Here is a 14,490-nt window from a genome sequence, read left to right as displayed (position 1 = left end):
ACATTCCCACTATCCCTTCTGTTTATGGCCATTTTTACTCCTTTTTTTTCTGCCATATTTATTTTTTACATTTGCACAGATATTTGTATCCATAAATATTTTCATTCCCCACCCTTATTACACAAAATATGGTATGTGCTATTTTTCCTTTGCATTTTTTCATGTAATGACTTATCTTGAAGTCCATGGCATATTAGTATACAGGGAGATTGACTGTTAGGATGTGATGTATAGCCCCTATACATCAAGGGGAGCCCTAGTTTGGGCTCCCCTTGGCCAGTGATAGCTTACTTGGAAGGTGGTGCCAGGAAAAAGGAGTGAAGAGATGAGACAGGGATGGAGAAAAAGTCAATAAAGATGATATCATTGAGCTGGTTACCATTATGAGCGATTGGGACTGAATTCCTGATACCCCTGTGAGGAGCTGTTTATCCCTCCAAAAGGTGCAAGCATTGGTCATTTATCCACTGATTTCTGGCTTGTATCAGTTGAGAGCTGCCCCAGTTGATTCTCCATACTCTAGACAGTCCCAAGCAAAGGCTGAGATCCTACCTTCAGAAAAAGTCCCAAAGCAGAAAACTAGAAACACAAAGCAGACACTTGAGGGGGACACTTTTGGTGTTCAGGACCTGTCCCCCACAGATGCACAGGACTTTGAAGAAATATGTTACAGGGTCCACAAACCTAGGGCCTCTCCAGAACTCAATGCAACCAGTTATTCAATCAATCTCCTCATGATGAGCATCTAGCTCATTTCCAGTCTTTTGAGATCATGACAAATTATGCCAACACCCATACATTACTTTGTACTTGTGCGGCTATTTATTTAGGATAAACTCTTGAAAGTAAGTCTTTGGGGTAAAAGGGTAAATGCATCAGTAATTTTTTAAAAGATATTTTTAGCATTCTACTGAGGTCTATTAATTGAAAGAGTTTGTCAATATCTCTTTTTGTAAAGTTCAGTGTCTTCTGTTCATTGACTGTGTCCATTTTTATGGATTTGTGTGTGAGGCGTGGAGGAAGGGCTTGTGCTAAATGTGAACTTGTTCATATCACTCCCTTCCCTGCTGACAACCCACTGACAACCCTGGGCCTCCATTAGGACATACAATGACCTCTTTACTCTGGCCCAACCACAGGTCCACCCTTTTCCTATCACTGCCCCTGAGAGGCCTTGTAATCCTGTGCTCTGGTCCTCCCTAGGATTGGAACTTAAGCAATCCTTCAAGACACAGATCTAATACACCTCTTGTGAGGATTCCCAGGCAATCTCTTCTTCCTTCCACCTCCTCCAGCGCTGGGTGTTTTTACCTCTGTGGTACCCAGGCATCAGGCACCATTATCTTTGTACATGTTCTTGGCTTTCATCCCAGGGTAAGTTTCTCAGAAAAGAGGCAGGATTTATGCCTAGAAATTGCCTACTAAGGACCTATGAGTCCAACAAATTGTTGTTGACTGACAAATTTGGCAGATATTTCAAAGTTACAAAAGACTCTTCATAGCTCAAAAGGGTTTCCAGCAGGGGAAAAATTATGCACCAAATAGCGACAAGAGAGACAGAGACTATGAACTGCTCCTTCCTCAATATCCATTCTCTTTTTTATTTAGAACTAGAACCTTCCCCACTGCCCACATTTCAGCTAGACACATGGCTATGCAGCCAGTAACAACATTCCCCAGCTTCTCCTGACTATGTTGAGTAAGTATGGGCAGATGGGGTTGAGAGGAAGTGATGTGTGGAACTTCTGGGTTACACCCTTGAGGGGAAGTTACTAGGCTTCCTCTTCTCCTCCCCATCCCATGCTGGGAATGTGGATGTTGCGGTGATAGTCCCATCCTGACCAATGCAGACAAGGACAACATTCTTGGGCACTGGTGGAGAGCCTGGGACTCCCGCCCCCATGATCTCCAGGAGCACAGCCACCCACCTCTGGAACTGTGCATATGATAGAAACAAATTGCTTATCTTTTTTGAGCCATTGTTTCAGGTTTTCTGTGTCTGGCTTCTACGTTAGCCTATCTTAACTGATAGAACCATGGGTTTATGATAGAAGCTTTCTCCTGGTTGAAAGAATACAGCAAAACCAATGTTCATAGGTAGAATCATATTTCAGATGCACCAAAATATAACTATATAAAAAATTCTATTATAAGTTTTTCAGTAAAGGAATGAGGCAACTCCTAATAGCTCTTGGGAAAATTCCGGACTTTTGTTTATCAAGATTTCTTAAAGCCATATGGTTACTCTGACCTTCCACTAATGAGCATTTCTAGAAGAAGATGTAGAGAGTTTGTTGTACCTTTTAAGCCAGTCCATAGCTTCACATTTACTTCAGAAGGATAAGTTTGTTGTGGCTCCTGCCCCCAGCTGAGAATGAGGTTAACAGGACATAGCCTTGAATCATGTAAAAGTCAGATAATCAATTATTATGAAGACACTAATTAGTCCTTGAGTTTTTTCACTTGGAGTAATTAATTACTTAATTATCAACACTTTAGCTAAAGTGCAATACTTATTATATCTCTTACCTTTTGGGTATCATTAGAATTTCACTTATTTTGGCTCAGAATAGGAGAGGTAGCTTGACCAGAATGACTAAAATAACCTGGAAAATCATCTTTAATTTTTTTTTCTTTTTACCCACTGCTACTAATCAAAAGAAAGAAAAATATTTTACTAATGAAGTTGAAATTTTTCACTGGGAATAATCATGGAAGAAGATAGGAAATTTAAATTGACCTAACTCCATCACAGAGACGGGTGAGAGGATCTGTTGTCCCTGAACCTTCTAGCATCTTCCTGCAGACCTACCTGGCTGCCTCCTATAGGGTCGCTCATTCCCAACTGCCACTGGTCACAGGCAGGGAAGCAGGCTGGAGTCCACATTACTGTCTCCCCCAGACCAAATCTAATGCTGATTTGATATTCTTATTTTCAGAAAGAGAGGGGAGAAAAAGATAGCAGACTGTGTCCAAAAGACCCATTGGACCCCAGTACCCTCTTTTTTGAAGTCAATAAACAATTTCACAAAAGTTTTTGGAAACCCTGTCTTCCTCCCTTTCCCCCCTCATCCTGCTCGACCCACACCAGCCCATAGACCATTCTCCCGACAAGACATCACTTGATGCCTCTGAGTCTTTGCTCATCTGTGCCCCATCCTGAAGTCCAAGGGAGGAAAAGATGATTAATACTTATTGAGCATCTTCTATGAACTGGACCATGGACAGGTATTTTATGGACATCCTCTCATTCAGACCTTGCCGCAACCCTTGAGATTGGAGCCACCCTGCTTTGCAGATGGACAACAGGTTCAGAGATATCAGCCAACTGCCATTGTCACACTGCCCAAATGCAGTAAATCTGGGATGTGAATCAGCCCAGTTAGGGTCCAAGTCCTACACAATCCCATTCAGTTGCCTCTCAGCCCCAAATGCCCTTTCTCATCTTTTTTGCATGGAGAAATTCTACCCATTTATGAACATCTACCCCAAATGTCACCTCTTCTACATGTCCCTGGAGTCCCTGAGAGGACTGCATCTCCTTTGTACCCATGCAGTCCTTCCTGAACACTTATTTATATTTCAAGTACCTAAGCGCTCCCTCACTTCAAGAAGCTGGAGTAGACTCTTCTGTGGCTTCTATCGGCTGATCCTTCAGTGCATTTTGCTTCCCTTCCTAGTTTTCAGCTCATGAGGGAAAAGGGACCATGTTTCAATGATCTTTAACTCCACAACCCACAATAAACATGCATGGAGAGAGCATGGGAGAGTCACAAAGAGCATGAAGTATTTGTTTGTTTTTAAAAATCTGGATTCAAATCCTAGTTTTTCCACTTCCTTGCTATGAGTTTTTGGGAAAATCTCTTAATTCCTCTTTAAGCTACTGGGAATATTAACTCCCTGTACCTCAAATGGTTGTTGTGAGACTATGTGAGATGATACATATGGAACACCAGAGAAAACACCTGACCACACAGTAGGTGCTGAAAAAAGTTAGCTAATGTTAACTGAAATAGAATCATTGTTAAGTCACAGAACACATGACGGTTTGACTGTCTGCCATCCTTTCCTTTCTGGTTCCATCTATTTCCATTTCAGGTGGCTCAAGTTGGGCTGTCCTTACTCCATTCAGCCTGGAGACTCAAATCTGGCCCATTTTACAACCTATTAACCTAGCAACAGTGATTGGTGCAAGGTTGGGCCCGGCACTCAACTAGACCCCATCAGAATCCTCCCTGCATTTGACATAAGGAAATTGAGGAAAAGATGCTCTTTCTCCAGGCTGGGTTTACTGGCCATGTTTTCTATAGATATGAGGGATGGATGGATGAGGAGAGGATGAGTCTGGGAGAGCTAAATCCCCAATTCCAGCTTTGTAGCTCAGCATTCTATACTGTGATCTTTTCCTGCTGCCTTCTCACTATGAGCAAATAAAATAATAAGTAACATTTATTGGGTAATTGCTGTTCTAAGAACTTTGCATGAATTAATTCACATTTACAACTCTTCTAGAGAAGGTAGAATTATTAACATCATCATTCCCATTTTACACATTAAGAATCCAAGGCACAGAGAAATGGCAGAGCCTGGATTTGTATTTAGGCAGTCTGGCTCTAGAGCTCACAATCCCAACCACTTGACCTCATTGCCTTGCAAACTCTTAAAAAATATATATATATCAAGGCTAATTTTTCTCTCTTGCCCGGGAAATCTCCCTCTCTCCCCTGTTTTACCTGTAGAAGTCTCGGCTCCCAGTGGTTTCTCCTCTTCTGGCCAACCTCCGCTCTCTGACCCCTGGAAAGAAAACTCTTCTAGGCTGGACAGAGACTGCAACTCCTTTGGGGGTGTTCTGCACGGGGTGCTGTTGGTGCTGATTACCGCGGACACTCGGAGCGGCACGGACACCGCAAAGGGCTCGGAGATGTTCAGTGCCTTGCGCTGGTGACGCGGCGAGTGCTCCATCTGGAAGAGGCTGCTGGTGAAGACGGACTTGCTAGGGCTGTCGCTCGAGGTATAAAACATACCCAGCATCTTCGGGGCTATTTGCTCGCTCTCTGGATCCTCGATGGGCCGGAACACCTTCAGTTGCTCCGGTGGGGGACGGATCTGAGTGCACTGAAGTTGGCTTCGGTCGCTGCTCACATCAAAGCCCCCCTCCGCGCCCGCGGGCATCCCCTCCTGGCCCCATTCACCCTCCTGCTTGCTGAGGTCACAGGAGCTGCCAGTGTTGGTGGAGTGCATTTTCGTGGCGGGAATGAAAAATCCACCGGTGGTGACTGTTCGGTTGAAATTTCCTTTCGTTTCTTTTCCTAGTGAAAAAGAACAGGCAGGTGGTCAGCAGCCTGGGTACACACACAGCTTCAGGCCCTCCGGTAAGAGCAGGCACATCACAGTTGAGTTCTGGAAAGGTGTAGCAACCTAGCAAGGGCACACTATCTGGATGAAACTGAGTACCTGACATTCAGTTGGCAAAGGGAGCAAACACTGCTCCCCTTCCCCTCCACATGCTGGGGATTGAACCCAGGGGCGCTTAACCACTAAGCCACATCCCCCGCCACCCCCACTCCCCCCCCTTTTTTTTGAGATAGGGTCTTGCTAAATTGCTGAGGCTGGCCTTGAACTCACAGTCCTCCTGCCTCAGCCTCCCAAGCCACTGGGATTATAGGAGTGCATTTTCTCATATGCACAGAATTTTGGCACCATCCTTTGAAAGGTCCATTTGCTGCTGTGCTATACTCTCAGTTCCAAACTCTGCAAGGAGAGCAGCTTCCATAAGCAGGCCATTTTTAAGACTGCTACCCAGCACTAAATGTAGAATTTTTAAGACATACTAGCTCTTTTTATTATGCCATTAAAATTTTAACAGTTTTTTCTATTTGGTCTCTGATTTTAATAAGTCCATCCCTCAGTCTCCAAAGCAGCAGTTACATTAAATGTAGATTGTGGGGGAAAAATAGATGGGGGTGGCAGAATGATGTTTGCTCAAAAGGAAGAAGACAAAAAGGGCAAAATAACAATCTTGTTTTATTTTAAAACTTCCAAACTTATTATTGCATGTGTTCTCTGGCAGATGGACTCAGACAGGGGTTTGATTTCCCAGCAAGGAAACCAATGCTGTTCTCAGCTAGACCTTTCCCCTTTTCCCTGGGCTTCTTCCTGTTGATTCAGAGGCTGAGAAGCTAGAAATGTAAATTAACTAAATGTTAGAAAGCACAGTTGTGAGGAGCAAGTTCTTGACTGACTTAAGTAGTGAAGGCAAAGGAAAGTCCAAATGGGGACTAAATAAGCTGAGATGACATGTGAGTTTCCAGGGCTCTGGGACATGATTTCTAAATTGATAACAAGCACAATGCTGAGTATCTTGCATAATTTTATGTTTAAAATTCTTATGACCACACTGTAAAGGAAATGTAATCATCCCCTTTAACATGTGAGGAGACCGACTCAAAAGATAGATGACCTGTCCAGCACCCATGTACGTCATATGCAGCAGATGATGATATATTAAATCCTGCAAGAACTTTCCTAAGAGGTTTCAAAACCAAAGCAAATGGATGAATATAAACAAAAGAAAATGCTAAAAGTGTCAACACCATTTAAAAAGATCTCACCGAGAATTTTCAGGTTTAGATTTTTTTTTCTTTTTAAAGCTGTTTTGCGGGGCTGGGGTTTGGGCTCAGTGGTGGAGGGCTTGCTTGGCATGTGTGAGGCACTGGGTTTGATTCTCAGCACCGCATGTAAATAAATAAATAAAATAAAGGTCCACTGACAACTAAAAAATACATTTTTAAAAAAGCTGTTTTGAGTATTTCCTGATTCTCATGTTGCCTCATTTATCAAAGAGAAAAATGTCTTTCATTAAAGGCACTGGAAAATCATGGGATAAATATACAGTAGGTTGAGCAGTCTGCTGCCAGGGAAGCCCTTTGTCTTGTAGTTTGTAATTGGGCTTGTTGGTTTCCTTTAAAAAAAAAAATAGAAGAGAAGGAGAGAGGCAAATCAGTCCTTAAGGCTAGAGCTGTGAGAACAGATATGGTTTCATGTCATTTTGGTGATGCATGTCACCTCATGTGTAACTGTCCACATATCTACCCACAAAAAGGAAATCATGTGCAAACTGCACACACCTAATGCACAGCAGGTACTTGCTCCATGTTTACTGGTAAATAATAAATGAAAGAATGATTCTGCCAATTCAGAATCATGACTTGGCAAGCATTATGAAACTCATACCTACAGAAATACTCAAAATTCAAGACAACCATCTAGGCGTAAAGCCATGAGGCATAAACCAATCAATACTTGGCTCTTCTTTCTGCCTGAGCTGCTTCTGCCTTACTTTTCAAGTGTTGACCTTTTATCTGGTTTAGGTTTGAATGAAAAGTGCCTGTGGTCACCCTTATGGCTAGAGAAGTCTGGAGAAAAAGGAAGGCTCTTTAGGTCTAGCTGGATGATAGAGTAGAGGATGTTACAGCAAGAGCCAGGTGAAGCCCTTGCGTTTGAGGGACTGGGTGCTTCTGTGTGATCACGACCACGGAGGAGCAGCCTGACAACTTAAGCCCGGGATGAGCTCCAATCTTCCATTTGTGATCCCCAGCTTAGAAACTAAGTGTACAAACTCACCTTCCACAGGCACTGAACACAGAGAGTCCATGCTTTTGGCTGGTCGGATGGTAGCCTTCTCCACTAAAGACAAAAGAAAAAAATATTCCTGAGGAATGCATATTAAGAGGAAGCATTCACAACAGTAGGTCAGGTTATGGGCACACAAGAAAAAAATTCTTTTAGAAAAAATTTTCAAGCTTTTATGTTTATCTCCTCAGAAAACATTCTCCCGGTTCACTCTAGAAGTTCCTACTTTCTTAATCAAACTGGGCCTACAAATAAGGAACATTGATAAATCAAAATTTTATTAATATTTTACAGAGAAAGGAAAATTTTGCAATTTTGTCAAATAATTATTAGCAAATGAGGAGTCCTGAACCTAATTTAATTGTACAAAAAGTATCCATGGGTCCCAGGTAACCCCTCCTAATTGGCAGGCTAGCAGCAGAATTCTTGGCTGTAGTCAAGTCTATCAGCACCCAGGAATTTGGTACAACAGGTGAGAGGGCCAGGGTGGGAAGTGGGGAATGAGCATCACTTTTCTCCACAGGTGCACATTTGTTCCTTGAAGTCTGTAGCGTGGTTGTTCCTCCAACAAACTCACCCACCAACTCATGCTGGGACAGATTTCAACCAAACCAAACTTGCTTTGAGCACCTGTTATATACCTGGTGTGTTCTACATATCTTTGTAAGCTCCCACAGCAGGGTTTTGGAAAAGTGTGGCTTAAATGAGTAAAAACTTACTCTAGGCACAGTAATAGTAATTGCTATGGTTTGAGTGCACCCCCTGCCCCAAGATCATATGTTAGAATCTTAATTCCTCAGTACAGCAGTGTTGTGAGGTGGGACCTAGTGGGAGGTGTCCAGGTCATGGGGACAGTGCCCTCATGAATGAATCAATGCCTTTCTCCCAGGAAGGGATTAGCAATTTGCAAGAGCTTGGCCCCCTTTTAGTTATTCTGCACTCACTTGCTTACATTCCACTTTCCACCATGAGTAAAGCAAAATGAAGCTTTCACCAGAAGTCAAGCAGATACCAGCACCATGCTTGGACTTTCTAACCTTTAAAACAGTGAGCCAAAATAAAGAACTGTGTTCTTTATAAATCACCCAGTCTCAGGTATTTTCCTATAGCAACAGAAAACAGACTAAGCTAGACATGTTCCCAAACATCATCTCTTTTTAGAGAGCTGAGCGGGATGGAAAGTAGTTTCTCTGAGGTCAAATCTTGCTAAGAAAAAAAGGTGGGGCGTCAGAAGCTGAGCAGAGCCCCAGGACTATAGCCATTGAGGTCATTCTGCATTCAGACAGATCAGGGTTTGAATCTCAACTCTGCTGCTTTTGGGCTCCTCAGACAAGCAGCTTAGTGCTTGGCTTTGATAACTGTATCATATTTATGTAAGATGTTAGTACTGGAGGAAGCTGCATGGAGGATATATAGGTTCTTTGTGTGCAATTTATTTTAAGTCAGAAAAAAAATATTTTTTTAACAAAAGGTCCCCCTGATTCATTTATAAGTTTTTCTTTCAGGGTCTTTCTTACCTGAGAGCCTCTGTCCTCTCACAAATACACTCCCATTTCTGCTCAGCTTTGATTTGGAGTCTGATCCAGAACGTCCCAGGTTAAATATAGATTTCCACTTCTTTGATTTACTGGAAAGCTTTCTCCTAAAAAAGTCAAGCCATAAGAAGTTAATTTAACTTGTCATTTCAAGGAGACTGTCAAATTGAGAAAGATTTCAATCGTCTTAGTTGTGAGTGGTTCTGATATTTTAGGAAATTCCCCTCTAAAATTCAAGTTGAGCCTGACTTTCACACTGTCTGGAGATGCCCTCGGTGACTGAGCTAAGCTTTCATGAGTCAGAGCAAAGACCCTTTTTTTCCAGGGCCAGAGACAAAGCCATCAGTTAGAGGCAGGGTTGGTAGAAAACAGAGGCACAGATTGGGAGACTCAGGTCATCAGTAACCACACAGTTCTGAATTCTGATAGGAACTCAGGTAAGAGTGTAGCCCTGGCTCTTCAAAGATACCAATTCCCATCCCATCCCCCCACCCCACCACCCCTGGTTCTGGGGATGGAACCCAGGAGTGCTCTAACACTGAGCTACATCCCCAACTCTTTTTATTTTGAAACCAGATCTTGCTAAATTGCTAAAGATGGTCTTAAACTAGAGATTCTCCTGCCTCAACCTCCCAAGTAGGCAGAATCACGATCGTGTACCACCACACCCTTAGTATGTCTTTATAATAATCCAAGACATGTCTGTAGTGCTTGGTGGGAAGTTCTGCATTTGGCTTATTTTTTTTTTTCCCAAGCACTTGGCCTTGAGGTGTGTTTTAATAGGTGCCATTCTTTGGAGTTTACCCCAGTTTCTCTGACTGAAAGAGAAAATGTACTTAATGTTCCTTCCAAGGCATTCATCTTCCTGATCCCTGGGAGGGAGTCTCATTCCCCACTGATTTAGGGAGAGGTAAGTGGGCTCAGTTCCAGGAGGGCATGATCCACTCACTGAAGGAAACAGGGGTTTCTCCCCCAGAAAAGCTCAGGCATGCTGTTCAGTTTACAGTGGTCCCCTTTGTCAACTTGGCCTCTGTCTTGGATTCTTCCTCTGTGCCTCCTATAATGTCATGTGGGTATGGAGACCAGGCTGAGGGTTCAAGTTTTTCTTTTCGGTAAACTTCCTCTTGTAACCACAAGCCTATTTTGTCTAAGGAGTAAAGGATTTAGTTTGACACATGACAAGACTCTCCTCCTACGACCCCACTCCCATCGTGGTGCTTGGGGTCTTTGTGGGACATCGGGGATCTCAGTCATTGTCTGAGACAATGAGTGATGGACGGCATCACCAGTGGGAAGAGTGCACTGCGGAGACAGCTCCCTTCTCTTCTGCAAGTTTTCTTTACACACCCGCTAGACGGCATCCCTAACCCACACTTCCATCAAGACCCCAAGACTACCTCTCCTCCTCTGTCTCCCTCCGCTCTGCATCCCCCAGAATTTTAAAAGAATGCCACTTGCTTGTTGTCTGGTAGCTCCAGGACGGTGTGGAAGAGGGTGCCCATGGGAGGCACAATCTCAGGCAGGCTGTTCTCCCTCCTTTCCTTCCGGGCAGGATGGTCGGTAGCCAGGTTGCGGGCCTGAGCTTCCTCCAGGCTTACCAACTTCATGGGCAGGGACAGGGCTGGCAGCGTCAGGCTCTTTATGATGGGCCGATTTTCTATAAAGAAAAAGAAGAGCTCAGTCTGGGAGGAGGCCCATGCAAGTCCAGCCAGATTCACCATCCATAGCCCCTTAATTCTGACCTCACACCAAGGGGCTGAGTGCTAATTCTGGCTTCTCTTGGGCCTGATGGGACCTGGGGCTGAGGCTGCACACAGAAAACTTGCAAATCTTCTAGCCAGACTAGCTACAGGGCAAACAGGGCCCTCAGGAAATAGCTTCATTTTCTGTACTATTTGGAGGGACCACTCATTCATTCATTCAACAAATATATGTAGAGTGATGACTATGATCTACAGTATAAAGTGTGGGTCTTTACTCCTGAAACCTCTGCCTAGTGCTTTGGTGAGATGGATATGTCTGTCCAGTCACAGAGGTGGCCTGACTCAGCAAGGGTAGGACAGGAGCCTGCCTGCCCATCCTCCCTAGTGCTGGAGAACAACCACTCCAAGACAGTTGAAGGCTGGAGCCTCTAGTTCCCCTGGATCACCTAGGTGTTTATCTCTATAGGAAAAGCACATTTTACACACCACACTTCTAAGAGAGATATAGCTCTTTACGTACCTCCCAGTTATCTTCTAGTGTGTGTAGCTAACGCTTTCCTATTTTGTGGTAGGAATGGAATTGATGATGACAATCAATGATATATAGGGTTATCTCTTTTCTACATCAGTGGTTGTTGGGGTAGGGGGGGTTGCATAACCCCAGCAAAGGGCATTAGTTAATGTCTGGAGACATTTTGATTGTCATGAATATGTGCAGGACGGCTACCGGCATCTAGTAGGTATATATCAGGGAAGCTACTGAACACCACAAATTGCACAGAACAGCAACCCACAATAAGAATTATCTGGCACCAGATATCAGTAAAACTGAAGTTGAGAAATCCTGATCTAAGTTAAAAAGAAGCCAAAGTTTGCTTCTATTTAGCCTTTGGTGACTTTGCCAGCTTTCTGTGACTTCTGAAGGTGTGAAGAGACTTGCGGACAAGTTGGATGATGACACCATTTCTCTTTGCAGAGCATGACTCACTCTAGTGGAAGGAAATGAAGACACTGAAAAGGACTGGTAGAAAATGGGAACAGTAAGTGACAGTGGGGTGTTGCCAGGAAGATAAGCACAAGAGCCATTCTGCAGGGCTGTGGTTAAGTACATCCTGTGATCCTGAAAATATTTCAGAACGTGTCTGAGTTTAACCCAGTTTTCCAACTTAACCTAAAGGAGGGTGAAAATGTTTAAATTTAATTCACTTCTGGTATTTGTTGATAGATTCTAGATTATCATTTTCATTAATTATTTATTGACTTACATCACTTTGGGAACAACTGGGACAATGGGAAGAATGTGGACTGCAGGGTGGGAGGCTGAGATTCAGTAGCCACATCTGCCTCAGTTCCTGGCCTGCTCATCATCTCTGCTGAGATATGTAACAGCCATCTAACTTCGTGATTCACAGAAGAGCTTGCGATTTGTGCTCCTTCCCCTCTCTGTTCTATGTCTTTGGAACACTTATCCCCTAGATCCTCACTTGGTTGATTTCCCTGTATCATTCAGGTTTCAGTTCAAGGATCACTTTCTCAGAGGCTACGGCCAAAATAACACTCCAAAGTCACTAATCATTGCATTACTGTGATCTATTTTCCTCTTGTTTTTTTTTGCAGTGATAATATATATTTTTTTATTTTTTTAAGATGATAATATATTTATTTATAAGATATGTTGCTGTCTTGCTGCTCAGATCATAGTTATGTGCAAGGAAGCTACTTTGTTATTTTGTGCACTGATATGTCCCCAGAGTCTAGGACACTGCCTGCTATATAGGTGGTACTCAATGCACACTGTTTTTTAATAAATCTTGTAGCTATCACAATCTCTCTGACCTCAGTATTCTCATCTATAAAATAAAGGTATTGGATTCTGATCCACAAAACTGGAGCATTGCATAAATTTAACATCCTAGATGTCTCTGTTAGATGACATGTATGTATTGCCTGGTGAGGAGAATGCCCCTGTTTTTTCTTGGGATATTATGCACATCATATTCTGTTTGCAGCCTTCATAAGCTATTAAGTTAACAGAGAAGACTGAGCAGTAAAAGGAGCAGGAAAAGAACTAACATTTACTGAGGGTTCAAAACATGCCCTATACATACTAAAACAAGTTTTTGGAGCCAGGAAGACCTAGATTGGTACCCAAACTCTCTCAGTTGAGTCAATTGCAATAGATTATTCTGGTTTCCCTAAATATACTAACTGAATGCACAGAACAGCAACCCACAATAAGAATTATCTGGCACCAGATATCAGTAAAACTGAAGTTGAGAAATCCTGATCTAAGTTAAAAAGAAGCCAAAGTTTGCTTCTATTTAGCCTTTAACTGAATGGGAAAAATGTTTTAATCAGTTAACAAATATTTTGAAGACATGGGTCTCATACACCACTGACCAGTAGTGTCTGCATCACCTGGAAACTTGTTAGAAATGTACATTATCTGTTGCACTATAGGTGATTGGACTAGAAACTCTGGTCCAGTAATCCATGTTTTAACAAGTCCATCAGGTATCTCTGATGCACACCAATGCTGGAAAACCAGTTTCATTCACAAATGAGAAATCAAGAAAACCAGGCATCTTGATCAACTGAATTTACAGTTTTTACAAATTAGGTTTGCAGGAGTTTAAGCAGCATAAGCCAATTCTCTCCTAGCATTTATTGTATCATTATGAGATGCCCATAAGCACACATATTCAGTTTTGTATGCTTACTGCCTGGCACAAGGTAAAATGAATGAAGCACTCAGGAAATACATTCTGAATATGCATGTGGGTGTGAGCCTACTACCTCTTAACTCATTCACTTAAGACTTCAAGGCAATGGCATATGGTTCTTCAGAAACATCACAGTGAAAGTAAATCATCAAGGAGAAAAATGTTGCCCTTGCCTTTTTTGATGACCAAGAGTTTAAGAACTCACTAAACCAATGGAACATTTTTCTAGTTCTAGTCCACCACACCACATTCATGGGGTAGGTTATGTGTTCAACCAATCAAAAACGTGCTAAAGCCACAGACAAACATACCATATTTTCACTGCACACCTATACATGTATATATGCAGGATTGCCAGACAATGACAGGCAGTGGCCAGTGTGTGTGTGTGCGCGCACACGCACACACACACACACGCACACACACACACACACACACACTGGCCCAAACCAAGCTCACCCTCACTTATTATTGGGCCCTATAACTAAGGCAAGAAAAGATAGGCTGGTGGGATAGATGGGGTAGATGCCAGGAGGAGTCATTACCATCATTCTCCAGAGACGCAGGAGCATCGTTGCTGAAGATTTGATCCACATGATTCAATATAAACTCAATCACCACTTGCTGGACCCGGACTGCAAGGAAGGCTGCATCTCCATTGCAACCAGTGGCCTCGATTTCTTTAGACCTGAACCGTGGAAGAAACATATTTACTGACTGAGTCTGCCTTACAACCTGAAGCAGTCAGGAGAGCCAGTGGGCCTTTTACACAGGCATCATCTCCTAAATCACTTTTAGAATATTTTAACTCTTAAAACTGATCAAAGGGTGTTTCCAAAGGCTGTAAAGCCCAACCCACTGAAACTTAAAACAGTTATCTGGAATTATACACTACAA

General features: G+C 42.9%; 1 protein-coding gene across 1 annotated transcript in view; it reads right to left on the bottom strand.

The window, feature by feature from the left end:
• The window catches only part of Arhgap31 (Rho GTPase activating protein 31), a 108,955-nt gene that overhangs the window by 11,524 nt on the left and 82,941 nt on the right, over nucleotides 1-14,490 (bottom strand). The window contains exons 6-10 of the mRNA XM_026394100.2: nucleotides 14,139-14,281; nucleotides 10,626-10,824; nucleotides 9,150-9,274; nucleotides 7,624-7,686; nucleotides 4,734-5,309 (exon numbers count right to left, since the gene is read on the bottom strand). Of these exons, the coding sequence (XP_026249885.2) occupies nucleotides 4,734-5,309; nucleotides 7,624-7,686; nucleotides 9,150-9,274; nucleotides 10,626-10,824; nucleotides 14,139-14,281 (1,106 nt within the window). The remainder of the gene's footprint in view (nucleotides 1-4,733; nucleotides 5,310-7,623; nucleotides 7,687-9,149; nucleotides 9,275-10,625; nucleotides 10,825-14,138; nucleotides 14,282-14,490) is intronic.

Source organism: Urocitellus parryii, chromosome 2 (assembly GCF_045843805.1).
Source record: "Urocitellus parryii isolate mUroPar1 chromosome 2, mUroPar1.hap1, whole genome shotgun sequence".
NCBI lineage: Eukaryota > Metazoa > Chordata > Mammalia > Rodentia > Sciuridae > Urocitellus > Urocitellus parryii.
This window is presented reverse-complemented; position numbering and strand designations above follow the sequence as displayed.